Source organism: Microtus pennsylvanicus, chromosome 16 (genome assembly GCF_037038515.1).
Source record: "Microtus pennsylvanicus isolate mMicPen1 chromosome 16, mMicPen1.hap1, whole genome shotgun sequence".
Classification (NCBI taxonomy): Eukaryota; Metazoa; Chordata; class Mammalia; order Rodentia; family Cricetidae; genus Microtus; species Microtus pennsylvanicus.
Genome location: NC_134594.1, coordinates 45,587,181 through 45,601,174, shown reverse-complemented (window position 1 = coordinate 45,601,174; position 13,994 = coordinate 45,587,181). Strand labels below are relative to the sequence as shown.

The window sequence follows — 13,994 nt, the reverse complement described above, 5'->3', positions numbered from 1 at the left end:
TAAATAAATAGGGAGAAGTGGAAGAGTAAATTACAGCACTGAAGACCTCGTTTTAAATGACCCAGGGGAGCTGTGATAACTTTGGCTTCACGCAAGGACTGCAGTAAGGGAGGGAGGGCCTTTGGATAACACCTTTAGCACATAGTCAAGGGGGCTTCTGACTTTCTAATACTTGAGCTTTGTCCTTTCTACTTACCCATATAGACTCGATGAAGTTCATAATCATTGCTATGGATATTTACTACGAAGATATTGGCTGCACCCTTATGACGCTTTAAGGCAAATTACCGAGAAATAAATTGTAGGTACAGCATAAAAATGATTAAAGATATGTTACTGTGGGAATAAGTTCTCGATGGATTGTTTAATAAAAAAACCAGTTACCAAATGGTGGCTTGGTGTCATTTTTATTTCAATGATCAAATACAGATTATAAACATATACATACCTGTATATACATTTAGATAACACAGAAGACAGGGAGAGGTGAGACAGAGGCCTAGGGGACCAGAGGAGGAAGAGCTCCCTCCTTCATCCCCTTCCATTCACCAATGGTAGAGCACTCCCTAGAAAACAAAGACGGTCGAAGGGAGATGCGGGGGAACCGCAGTTATCACGGAGGGATGGAAACAGGGCGACCTCACGAATCTGAGTCTTCTAATCACCTGACAACTATGCCACACCCGCTATCTGTACCGCAAAATCAGTTTCTCATCCAGATCTTACATTGCAAATCACTTCTTGTCTACTATTCATTTCCAATAAGAGATATCAACATCTTTAGCTCAGAGATAAGCACACATCACATTTATTAATATTTGGCGTGCAGCCAATAAATTATAACAATAAAATAAACCACGAGTGGCTAACTGTAATAAATTAAGTATGAAACAAAAATGTATTACTAAGGAGCAGGCATTAAATATATCTCCCCAATAATCCCAAAGACACCCTAAATTCAGCACCAAGAATTCCACATATTCTGGTTACACAACACTTCAAACTAGCAGTAGCACATGACATTTTACAACAAAAGGCCTTGGGAAAGCCTCCAGTTCATCACCCACGTGGCATTTCACTATTCTATCAGTTAGCATAACTAGGAACGAGGAAAATCAATAATGTATTTGCTTTGTGTGAGGACACATAGGCTTTCAAATGTCTTTTACCGTAGTACAATTGAACTATGAATCAGGATTAAATTAGGCAAATTTGTGTCCTGTACTATGTTATTTCTGAGAATGACTTGGACTAGCATGCACTTCCCCCTACTTTATGAAACTTCCTTTACCTATTGTATTTAAGAAGTGCCACTCTTTTCTCATACTTTACAGAGCAGTGTGAGCACCCAAACAGCTGGGGAGGACAGGGAACCAGGAGAGAGCAGCAACCAGCCACAGGAGCAATAACCACACTTAGCCAACGTTGGTGTAGGAGGCCAGCACAGCTGTAGAATGACGGGCAAAGGACCTGCTGTCAACCTGAACGATAGCACTAGGCATCTGAGGTTGGCAAACATGCTGGACATTAGATTCTTCAACACAGAAACAGTCTGGTCCAGGTTGATTGACAGCTCCGCCACTCCAAGGGGCATCCAACTGTGGCTGTCAACCTCCCATGAGGTACCACTTTGGCAACAGTGAAAACATCAGCTATCTTTCCAATCTACAACAATTAGTGAACCAGCACCTTCAAGAGTGGCACACACAGTAGGCTACAGGAATACCGTTACTCTGAGCTGTTCTTAGCCAATTTCCTTAAGGAAACATGAACTCTTCCACATCTAAATTATTCCAGACCGTATTATTACTTTTGATATGTGTGATACCTTTTGCTGTTATTATGGAACTTACTTTTATATAAGAGTTTTATTTTTCATTATTATAAACTAATTTATATCTATATTTGGTACTTTTTAAGGAAATATGGGCAAGTCTTATTTCTTAAATAAGCAAATACATTAAGATAATCTTAGCAGGTTCAAGTCTTCCCTCTGGAACTCAGACTGCCACATTACAGACTTGGATGTTCACTCACTGGCCAAATCTCTGCTTTATTTTTACTACAGAAGAAGGGGCGATTATATTTAACTAGATAAATTCCATAGAGATTGAATACAGGTTGTTGTAAGTTGGAAAAAAAAACCCTATTATTTATTCTCTATATAGACTCATCCTAAATCACATGTGAGGGAACAACATTTGGGGTCTTGGGTATATCTTCACGTAATTCTCTTCAGAAACCATCTTTAAAGACCAGCATTCAGGTGTCTTCTCCGAGGGCCCTGTTCCTGGCAGCACTTGACTGTGACTGGTCCATCAAAGAGACCAGAAGGCTGAGTTCTTCTGCATGCTAAAACTGTGTGCTAAGTAACTACTGTCCTGCTCACCCCACATTGGCCTCCCGTCCATCAAGTGGGGACCAAGGTAAATGAATACGACAAAGGCTATTTCCTGAGTCCTATGCTCCAAATACTTGACTTTAGCTTGCATGTATCATTCATTTCTCATGATTCAGACGCTATCAGCAATAGCAAATACAACACTGTACAAAGTGACCATGAAAGCTACACCTGTCTGATCTCCTTTTCATTTCTACCTATTGACTTCAATACAAGACTTCTGCATCAATCTATTCTGGGAGGCTTGTTTGTGGGAAAACACACAAATTCAAGTCCTGAATCCCAAACCAATAGCACCCTGCTGAGAATCTTTCAGTGACCACTTCTGGCAGTATCAAAGGCTTCTCGCTTCATCTGTGGGTGTCTGTCACAATCTGCTCTGCTCTGGCAATGCTACACAGCCTCTCGTGACGTCCTGTTTGTGCACATCCTACAGTTGGGTCTTGCATTGATGAACCTCTGAGATCCCATGAGTCCTCACCTCATTTTAGATGTAAGGAGGATTAGCATCTGGAGGCACCGGGAAAGGACCACATCTCACCAGCACTGCACCATCAACACCTTGGGAGTGACAAGCGCTTGCAAGGTTGATTGACTCAGAGGTCAGCCACTGTCTCTGAGGTCACACAGGTCTCAAGGACAAGGAAGACAGTGGGGTTGGGTTCTACTGCTCGTATGTTTGCTATATGGCAAGTTATTTTGGATTTGCTTAGCCTCAGCATTTTTATCTGCGCAGTAAAGCTAGTAACACCTACCCTGAATAGCTGTTACATATGTGACAAATTCCATCTCTCAGGAGCAGCAGAGATGATGTAAGAGCTCGGGGAACAGCAGCAACCATGCTTTCCACTGATTGTCTCTGCAACACATTATTGCATACAGCAGCTGGAAACAGCTGGGGTTTCGGGAAATGGCCAGTCACAGATGGGATCATTTGATACAGGGAGAAGCAGAGGCCAAATAAATAAATAAATAAATCTTGAGTATTTTTACAAAGTCACTTTCTCATTCAGCTGCTTCTAAATTCAAGTTGAAGCACTCCAGGCTAGTTGAGAAGGTGAGAGTTACCTTCATTGATCTTTATAACTTTAGTCTGGAAAGAATTTTGATAATGACCCTGAACCCTTATGAAATTTTCACAAATACTATATAAGACACAGCTACCATCAAATTGCTGGCTTTTGACCAAATAATAAGCAAACTGAGATAGAATTTAGAAAGAAAATTTCAGAAGTGAACCCATTAAAGAAATGGCCATGATTGTCAGGTGAGGCCCACACAGGCAATGCACACTGAGATTAAGCCATAAGGCGAGGGTCTTTGACGTGAGCTCTGCGGCCTCAATCTGCCCAGCGGAGACGCTGTTCTGGGCGGAATTAGAATAATCTGCCCATCCTCCCCAGGGACCGTTAATTCCCAAACTTCCAATGGAGAAGCACGCGCTTCCACGAACTGAGTCATTCCTACGATGGTGGAATTTGGATGGCAGCCTTCGATCAGCGGACTATCCATGCTTTAAAGAGACACACACCACCCACGTCCGAAATGACTAGGACGTGACAAAGCTCCACGCATCTGGATCGTCTCAGCAATCTGACAGCTTCTTGCCTGAGGCGGTTTATCTTCTCTTGAGAACACTGCTTCCACTGCCTACACTGTAAAACACCTCTCTCGTGCTCCGCAGAAGTTCCTGCAGCGATTAAAACAGACTCTTCTACCACAAATAATGAGATGAATGGTTCCAAATCCATGAGCAAAGGTGGTGAACGGATAAATCAAGAACCTGAGTTGTCAAAATACTCTTGAGGACACATTTCTGCTCGGAGGGCTCCACGGAGGGTGGGTCTCGCTTTCAAAAAAGGAATGGCGCTTCTTTTGTTTCCGTTCAATTCTTTCCTGCTTTTCTTTCTTCTCCTAAAGGAATAAAAATGTAAAAGAAAAAAAACAAAAGACAAAACAGAAAACTCTAAGTTTATATACACTTTGTGACCTTGTTATTGAACTGGACTGCTGAAAGAAAATGATTCATTATAAGATCTTTGCACACAACTTCTTGTTTAATTAGTTTTGAAGGAAAAGTAGCTAGGGACTATTGCTGATTTGTCTGAACATGCAGAAATTTACTATTAATAGCAGTAATGTCATTGCTTGCTTGCCTGGTTTTTGAGACAGGCACTCAGAAGCCTGGTGGAAAATGGGGAAACAAACAGGAAAATTCAAACTTTGATATCCAATTGCCCCGGTAATATTGGCAATAAGACAAGACTTTGATATGTGAAGCATTCTAGCATTTTAAAAAGAATCAAGCACTATGTAAGAGATTAAAAGATCATAACGAAATACTGACTGCTTCATTCAAATAATGCACTTCTTATTTTTATTTTTGAAGACAGGGCCCTACCGTGAGCTAATACTGACCATCCAATTCTATTACTCTCTGCATGGAGATGTCAGGAAGCCTTGCTGGAGTCCGCGCACAAGGGCAGATGATAACTGCTTTTCACAGCCAGGACACTTTCCCTATCACCATTGTAAGGTTGCTCCCACCCAAGAGCCTTGAGCTGCATTTCCCCCCTTGGCCTGCAGGAGAGTTCTGCAGTGGTCTTCACTGGCCTTAGGGGATTATTCCTTTACTCCTGAAGGTTTCATCAGCTATTCCACTTTTAAGGAGTTCAGCTTGGTCTTCTGCCCTCTAGGAAGAGCTAAAATGTGTATGATAAGGGATGCACAGGGAGAGACACTGTGAAAGAACTGGGATGGGGAGTCACCCAGATCCACACGGAAGCTGACTGGGACAAGAAAAAAAAAATACATGCATAACAAGACTGACCAATGAAGTACAAGGTCAAGAAACAGAACCCAAATGCATGGGTGTGTCACGAAGATGAGCTCTTCATCCACCAGGAAGAAAGGTGCTGGTTCCTGAAACACATATCCCGGGAAAGCTAAGTTGGAATCAAATTCTCATCATGTAAGAAAATAACGCGAGGGCACAGTAAAGGCTAAGACACTGAGATACAGGAGCCGTAAAAGAAGGAGGCAGACGCAGTAGCTTCAAACCACGGGGAAGGTCTCTTCACTAGGTGGGAGCATCAGAGGCCAAAAGAAAAGACAGAAATCCAAAATAAACTGGAATTGGCAGGGCCTAAGGCACTACTAAACACAGAAAAACAAGCAAAGTTGCATCTTCTACTAGAAATCATAGGTGAATTTTCTACTGAAGAGGGCTTTCAGAAATCACTAAGGCAAAGAGACTCCAGTAGAAAAGTGTGCGCCTGTGAAGACCATTTGCAGAACATACGTCACTAACACATATTTGTAATGAAAACATGCTCCAGCTCCGTCTGAGACATGCATACAAGTCAGGAAATCCTCTGTGTTACGCCTGCAGGCAGCAGACTGAGGTGAGCCCAGTGACGTCAGACAGTAACCTGCTGGAAGAGCTGCAGAAGTGTGATGTGGGCACTACTCATAAGCGTGTCATCAACTTGTACAAAGTATAATGTTTCTGTCTACTATTTATTCAAAATTAACAAAATGTGTATCTGTTTTAAAATAGAAGACTGTATTTTGCTTGACAGCACCAAAAAGTAACCTGTTAACATATACATATTAAAATCAAATATTTATTATTCTCACACATGTAGTAAAGAGCAGCTGGATATTGTAACTTCTAACTCCAATGCTGATCCCTTTCACTGAAGAATTACTAAATAAGACCCTTTTCCCTACCTCATCAGCAACATCAAAAGAACATAAGAAATCGACTAAGTTCCTCCCCATTAGCCTCAGCACTACTGCATGCAAGGGCTGGTTCCACCTCAAAGACTCTGGACCCTCAGGGCACCTGACTGCCTTCCATGATGTTAGAGGCAAGAAGCACAGAAGGAAGAAAGGGCACTGTGGGAAGTGCCTGAAGCGGGGATGGAGGGGATGCATGCCTGGAACATCACACCTGCTGCAAGCTCATGTGCTTTGGGCAACCTCAGGAGTGCGGCCAGAAAGGAGAGGCCATGGGGGAATCTGAGCTGCAGAGGAGGAAAGGCTAAGTAGTCTCCAAGGAAAACAGGATGGGAAAGAGAAGCAGAAAAGGAATAAAGAGCCAGGGAAGAAGGAAGTTCATCGTGGGCAACACCTACCAGCCACTTCTCATATTCACTGATGGCTTGCTTGTCTTTGTCTTTCTTCTCCGCTCTCTTCAGCTCTTCCTTTCTTCTCTCATTGATTTTCTCCTTCTCCTTTTGTTTGAGAAGAGCCTCCTTTCTCTCACTCCTGTGTAGAACATGAAACACTGGAAAGTTAGAGGAGAAGACACGCTAGAGATGCCCTAGTGTAGCTTCGGAAGCCATGAGATTGGAAGGCATGGAAAGCCCCGCCAGCCTAAGTCCTAGGGAAGCCCCGAGTACTCCCCTGAAGCCACCGAGCTGCAAGGATTACCATTTCTCAAAAGCAGTCAAGTTGTCTTTTCTCTTCTCAGCGACCGTCTCCTCTTCCTTCTGTTTCTTCGCTCGCTCATATTCTTTCTCCTTCCTGGTCTTCTCTTTCAGGTACTCCAGCTTTTTCTCCTTCCATTTCTCGAAGGCCTGGAAGAGTTCACAGTGTTTTCCTTACTCGTCACCACTTTTCTGAGATCGACAAAAGTATAAGGAATCCTTCATTCAAGCACCAGAACCACTAACGACCAGGCTCGGATGGGGTCTGCGGTACTCACCTGCAGGGCCTCATCTTTCCTCGCAGCGTTTTCTTCTTCCGTCTTCCTCTTGTTTTTTTCCTCCAGCTTCTTCTTTGCCGCTATTTTCTTTGCTTCCTTTTCTTTCATAGCCTTCCAGGCTTCGAATGATGCTAATGCTTCCTCCCTCTTAGCAGCTCTTTTCTATTTTGGTTTTTGAAAAAACAATGGCATACATATATGTGTCTAGACAGGAGTACAGGTCTAGACACATATACACAAATATGTATTTGTCTTCAGTCTCCCAACAGTTGTTATACAAAGAAGTAAAACAGGTAATTTATTTAGAATTACTTGGAAAAGTTGACCTACGGAATTATTCACTCCTTTTTAGAATGTCAAAGCACTTATCAAGGGTCGACCTATTTTGTATTCATGAGAAGGAAGCACCAGTTGACTTTGGCAGTCTGCTAAAATAAATGTCTTCAAAAGAAACGGCAACAGGCCAACTGGTATTGTGAAATGTTTAGTAAAAAAATCATGAAAGTTAAAAGATTATAAAATAAGGTAAATTAATTACCCAAAGCACACAGTGGGTACAGGTGTTTGGTGTGGACCCTGTTTTGATATAAAGGCATAACATTCCTATAACAGGAACATAGACCAAATGTCAAATAAGGGCATCCCACTGTAGAACATGCGGGGTACTATGCAGCTAAGTCACACGCTTACTCTCTAACCTTGTGAAGGCCAGTATTTGACCTCAAATACGGTTCAACCATAGAAGACGTAGATTGCATCATGGAGGTGACATCATCAAAAGCAAAAGTCCCCGCAGGCCTACACAGCAGTGCAAGGGCACAACAGCACAGCTCCTCGAGGTCATCCCACAGAGACCCGCCTGGCCCCAGTGCTGCTCACTTCTGGGATGTCTCCCTGCTGGCCTACTTATGTGGATCAGTACAATGAAGTGGGTTCTCGGGCAGGCGACAGGGACACAGTGAAATCATAGGAGAGGCTGGACAAGAGTCTCAGGCAGCAAAGGGGAGTGTGGGTCAGGAGCCAAAGCAGGGGTCAGAGTGGAAGACAGGACAAGAAAACTGAAGGCCAGTGTATGTTGCCTATGTTCTAGCCTAAACTCTAATCACGTCAATTTCTGAGACTGAATTTGGTGGTCACACCGCTACTGCTAATAATAGCCCTGCTGTGTCTACCCTATGCACAGGAAACTTAAAACGTACATGGGGCTTTTATGTAAAAGTTAAATTGAACCCAAACTGAAAATATGAAGCCAGAAATTGGTTCTTTCACGTATACATTTTACCACTTAAAAACCATTCATTTGGTGACATTAGATACCCAGAGGCTCTTACTGACGTAGGATTCTTTCTTTTACATTACCTGCTCATTTTGGATCCGTAAGTTTTCACTTTCGATTCTTTTTATCCTGTGCATTTCGTGCAAATACACATTTTTCTTTTCCAGCCACTCCTGTGAAATTAAAAAAAAAAAAGCTTATATGATACTACCAGGTGCCTAGACGACTTAGAACTCATACCCACATTTGAAATATTTGTTTAAAGTTTAAAAAAGAAACCAAGAAATTTATACATTTTGTCTAAAACAGCATTCTTTTCCCAGTGATGCTGTAAAGGTAAATATGAATATTGTTGTTTAAGAAAATCTTACTGCATTATCTCCCGTGTATTGTAAGACTGCAATGATTTAATATGACTAAATGTATCAACATTTTATACTGAAATTCAAGTGTAAAATTTTCCAAAGGAGGTTATATTCTGTGCAACAAAACAAAAAATATCTTTCTTAAAATTATGAAAAAAATAGGAAAATCTTAATTTGTGGAAAAATTAGGAAAAATCTTTGTCTCAAGAAAGAAAACATTTAAAAGATTTGATCATGAGCAACACAAACTTTGAGAATAGTATAAAGTGCATGTAGATTTTACAGCAAACTGGTCTTTGCTATATTTCTATAATTCATAGCATTATTTTCTCTTTCCTTAAAAACATTTTTTTAAGGAAATTTAAGCAAAATGGGGCAGCAAATTATTCAGAAAAACCCTCACGGTTGCTCATACACTTCTAAGAAAAGCTTCCCCAATGACAGTGAGCATCCAGCTATCCTTTGAGGTGGTCGCAGTATTAACTGGTGGGCAGGCCTGGGGAGACCATCAGCTCTTGTTTAAGATGCGTTTTCCATTTACCTGGTAAACGGTCGCCCTTATGTGATCGGCTTTGTCGGGCTCCAGGCTCTGCTTCCGCGATGGCTTCTGGTCCAGGACTTTCAATGTCCCTAGGTAGTGAGAAGAGGTAGCTGCAGATGGACTTCTCCGTGTGGGGCCGGATTTCTTTAAAAACTCAGATGTCATCAGCCTGGAAATTTCCAAATAGACAGAGAGCAAGTGAGGTAAAGCTGCCAGATACAGTGACTACCTTCATAACCACACTCTAAGGCAGAGCCGCCAGGTAAGGTGACTACCTTCATAACCACACTCTAAGGCAGAGCCGCCAGGTAAGGTGACTACCTTCATAACCACACTCTAAGGCAGAGCCGCCAGATACAGTGACTACCTTCATAACCACACTCTAAGGAGTGACTACCTTCATAACCACACTCTAAGGCAGAGCCGCCAGATACGGTGACTACCTTCATAACCACACTCTAAGGCAGAGCCGCCAGATACAGTGACTACCTTCATAACCACACTCTAAGGAGTGACTACCTTCATAACCACACTCTAAGGAGTGACTACCTTCATAACCACACTCTAAGGCAGAGCCGCCAGATACGGTGACTACCTTCATAACCACACTCTAAGGCAGAGCCGCCAGATACAGTGACTACCTTCATAACCACACTCTAAGGAGTGACTACCTTCATAACCACACTCTAAGGCAGAGCCGCCAGATACAGTGACTACCTTCATAACCACACTCTAAGGCAGAGCCGCCAGATACAGTGACTACCTTCATAACCACACTCTAAGGTAGAGCCGCCAGGTACGGTGACTACCTTCATAACCACACTCTAAGGCAGAGCCGCCAGATACGGTGACTACCTTCATAACCACACTCTAAGGCAGAGCCGCCAGATACGGTGACTACCTTCATAACCACACTCTAAGGTAGAGCCGCCAGGTACGGTGACTACCTTCATAACCACACTCTAAGGCAGAGCCGCCAGATACGGTGACTACCTTCATAACCACACTCTAAGGAAGAGCCACCAGATACAGTGACTACCTTCATAACCACACTCTAAGGTAGAGCCGCCAGATACAGTGACTACCTTCATAACCACACTCTAAGGCAGAGCCGCCAGATACAGTGACTACCTTCATAACCACACTCTAAGGCAGAGCCGCCAGGTACGGTGACTACCTTCATAACCACACTCTAAGGCAGAGCCGCCAGGTACGGTGACTACCTTCATAACCACACTCTAAGGAGTGACTACCTTCATAACCACACTCTAAGGCAGAGCCGCCAGGTATGGTGACTACCTTCATAACCACACTCTAAGGCAGAGCCGCCAGATACAGTGACTACCTTCATAACCACACTCTAAGGCAGAGCCGCCAGATACGGTGACTACCTTCATAACCACACTCTAAGGTAGAGCCGCCAGGTACGGTGACTACCTTCATAACCACACTCTAAGGAAGAGCCGCCAGATACGGTGACTACCTTCATAACCACACTCTAAGGTAGAGCCGCCAGGTACGGTGACTACCTTCATAACCACACTCTAAGGTAGAGCCGCCAGGTACGGTGACTACCTTCATAACCACACTCTAAGGCAGAGCCGCCAGATACGGTGACTACCTTCATAACCACACTCTAAGGAAGAGCCGCCAGATACGGTGACTACCTTCATAACCACACTCTAAGGTAGAGCCGCCAGGTACGGTGACTACCTTCATAACCACACTCTAAGGTAGAGCCGCCAGGTACGGTGACTACCTTCATAACCACACTCTAAGGCAGAGCCGCCAGATACGGTGACTACCTTCATAACCACACTCTAAGGCAGAGCCGCCAGGTACAGTGACTACCTTCATAACCACACAGTGACTTCCTTCATAACCACACTCTAAGGCAGAGCCGCCAGGTACGGTGACTACCTTCATAACCACACAGTGACTTCCTTCATAACCACACTCTAAGGCAGAGCCGCCAGGTACGGTGACTACTTTCATAACCACACTCTAAGGAGTGACTACCTTCATATCCACACTCTAAGGCAGAGCCGCCAGGTACGGTGACTACCTTCATAACCACACTCTAAGGCAGAGCCGCCAGGTACGGTGACTACCTTCATAACCACACTCTAAGGCAGAGCTGCCAGGTATGGTGACTACCTTCATAACCACACTCTAAGGCAGAGCCGCCAGGTACGGTGACTACCTTCATAACCACACTCTAAGGCAGAGCCGCCAGGTACGGTGACTACCTTCATAACCACACTCTAAGGCAGAGCTGCCAGGTACGGTGACTACCTTCATAACCACACTCTAAGGCAGAGCTGCCAGGTATGGTGACTACCTTCATAACCACACTCTAAGGAGTGACTACCTTCATAACCACACTCTAAGGCAGAGCCGCCAGATACGGTGACTACCTTCATAACCACACTCTAAGGCAGAGCTGCCAGGTACGGTGACTACCTTCATAACCACACTCTAAGGCAGAGCTGCCAGATACAGTGACTACCTTCATAACCACACTCTAAGGCAGAGCCGCCAGGTACGGTGACTACCTTCATAACCACACTCTAAGGCAGAGCCGCCAGGTACGGTGACTACCTTCATAACCACACAGTGACTACCTTCATAACCACACTCTAAGGCAGAGCCGCCAGGTACGGTGACTACCTTCATAACCACACAGTGACTACCTTCATAACCACACTCTAAGGCAGAGCCGCCAGGTACGGTGACTACCTTCATAACCACACTCTAAGGCAGAGCTGCCAGGTACGGTGACTACCTTCATAACCACACTCTAAGGCAGAGCTGCCAGGTATGGTGACTACCTTCATAACCACACTCTAAGGCAGAGCTGCCAGGTACGGTGACTACCTTCATAACCACACTCTAAGGAGTGACTACCTTCATAACCACACTCTAAGGCAGAGCCGCCAGATACGGTGACTACCTTCATAACCACACTCTAAGGCAGAGCTGCCAGGTACGGTGACTACCTTCATAACCACACTCTAAGGCAGAGCTGCCAGGTATGGTGACTACCTTCATAACCACACTCTAAGGCAGAGCTGCCAGGTACGGTGACTACCTTCATAACCACACTCTAAGGCAGAGCTGCCAGGTACGGTGACTACCTTCATAACCACACTCTAAGGCAGAGCCGCCAGGTACGGTGACTACCTTCATAACCACACAGTGACTACCTTCATAACCACACTCTAAGGCAGAGCCGCCAGGTACGGTGACTACCTTCATAACCACACTCTAAGGCAGAGCCGCCAGGTATGGTGACTACCTTTAGAGCCACACTCTAAAGCCAGGCGTGGCCTCTGACACTTACAACCCTATACTCAGGGGGCTGAGGCCTGAGTTCAAGGCCAGCTTGAACACAGTAGGTTCCAAGCTATCCTGGGCTAAGTGTGGGGCCCTGTATCAAACAAAATGAAAAAATTGAGTGAATGTAATGAGTTATAATTCCCTTGAAAATAACCCAGTCAAAAGTCATGTTTTCTTAGTTCTGCTTACATAAACTAAACTTTAGAACTTTGAACCATAGTTCTCTTCTTAGATACTAATAATTAGAGCCCTTTAAAGAAACATAAACCACATCTTAATAAAACATAAAAACTACCAATAAACTTAGGTTTTAATCACTCTTTGAATATGTTACGCATTATTCTGTTGCTCTCTAACTGTGGATTTAGCAGGTTAGGACCCATATTTCAGAAGCCATGGGGAAATCTGGCATAGCTTCTCTTTACTGCATTGGCTCTGGTCACTCATTTGCATATCCCCACCCCTCCTTCAGGCTGCAGCAGGGGCTCAGTGGTTAAGACAGGAATAGAAGGGCTCAGAAAATGTCAACTACCGACTTACTGGGCAAAGGTGACAGCCTCTTCATTCGGCTAATACTAGATTAAAGGGATCGGAAGGCTGAGGCGTTTGCAACACCAATCAGAGAGCAGGGGTGAGCTCTTGGGATTCTATCACTTAGTATTATTATTATTGTTGTTATTTGGTTTACTTGAGACGGTATTACGATGCAGTCCAGGCTGGCCTTGCATGCACACATCCTCCCGCCTCAGCCCTGCGTGCTGGATTACACATGGGCTGACATGCGCGGCTTCACGTTCTTATCACTTCAATAAACCCATTTAGCCGTGGAAAGTGTTTGCCAAAAACACTTAATAGAAAAACAATGCCGGATTTCAATTTTATGACCATCTAAATATAGTCTCTCATCAAAAAAAAACAGGAGCTTTGGCCAAGGAGCTGAACAATGAGATCAGGGAAAAAATAAAAACACAGCCGGGGGGAAAAAATCAAAGAACTCTGAATAAATGGAGAGGTTTCTATGAAAGAGCGGAACCAACTAAGAGCTTCATCACGAGGTATCGATCCCATCTGACGACGGAAATCACTAGAAAGATCCATGACAGCAAGCAGAATGTGTTTCATGGACTCCCGACCGAGGTGGGTTTTGCTAGGCTGTGAGCCGATGCACAAGGACATTGGTAACTCTTACCTGCCAGAGGCACTGGACACTCGGCCATTCGTTGCCTTTTTACTCTTCAAGTTTCGGTCTTCGTTTGCTTTCTAGCAGATGGGAAACACATAGACAGATCACTCGCCACGGTAACGTCGGGCTGAGAAGCAAAACTGAGGAAATCGCTGTTCTATATCTAAGTGTCAGGCAC

General features: G+C 44.1%; 1 protein-coding gene across 3 annotated transcripts in view; it reads right to left on the bottom strand.

Annotated features, from left to right (window-relative positions):
* Nucleotides 1–388: 388 nt before the first annotated feature.
* Nucleotides 389–13,994, bottom strand: part of Map9 (microtubule associated protein 9) — a 28,978-nt gene continuing 15,372 nt past the window's right edge. For 2 of the 3 annotated variants that reach the window (XM_075950560.1, XM_075950559.1), the window contains exons 8-14: nucleotides 13,823–13,893; nucleotides 9,295–9,463; nucleotides 8,472–8,561; nucleotides 7,113–7,274; nucleotides 6,839–6,984; nucleotides 6,541–6,673; nucleotides 389–4,315 (exon numbers count right to left, since the gene is read on the bottom strand). In XM_075950560.1, coding sequence (XP_075806675.1) covers nucleotides 4,193–4,315; nucleotides 6,541–6,673; nucleotides 6,839–6,984; nucleotides 7,113–7,274; nucleotides 8,472–8,561; nucleotides 9,295–9,463; nucleotides 13,823–13,893 — 894 coding nt within the window. In that variant the 3' untranslated portion in view covers nucleotides 389–4,192. The remainder of the gene's footprint in view (nucleotides 4,316–6,540; nucleotides 6,674–6,838; nucleotides 6,985–7,112; nucleotides 7,275–8,471; nucleotides 8,562–9,294; nucleotides 9,464–13,822; nucleotides 13,894–13,994) is intronic. The other variant, XR_012908047.1, reaches the window with a different exon arrangement.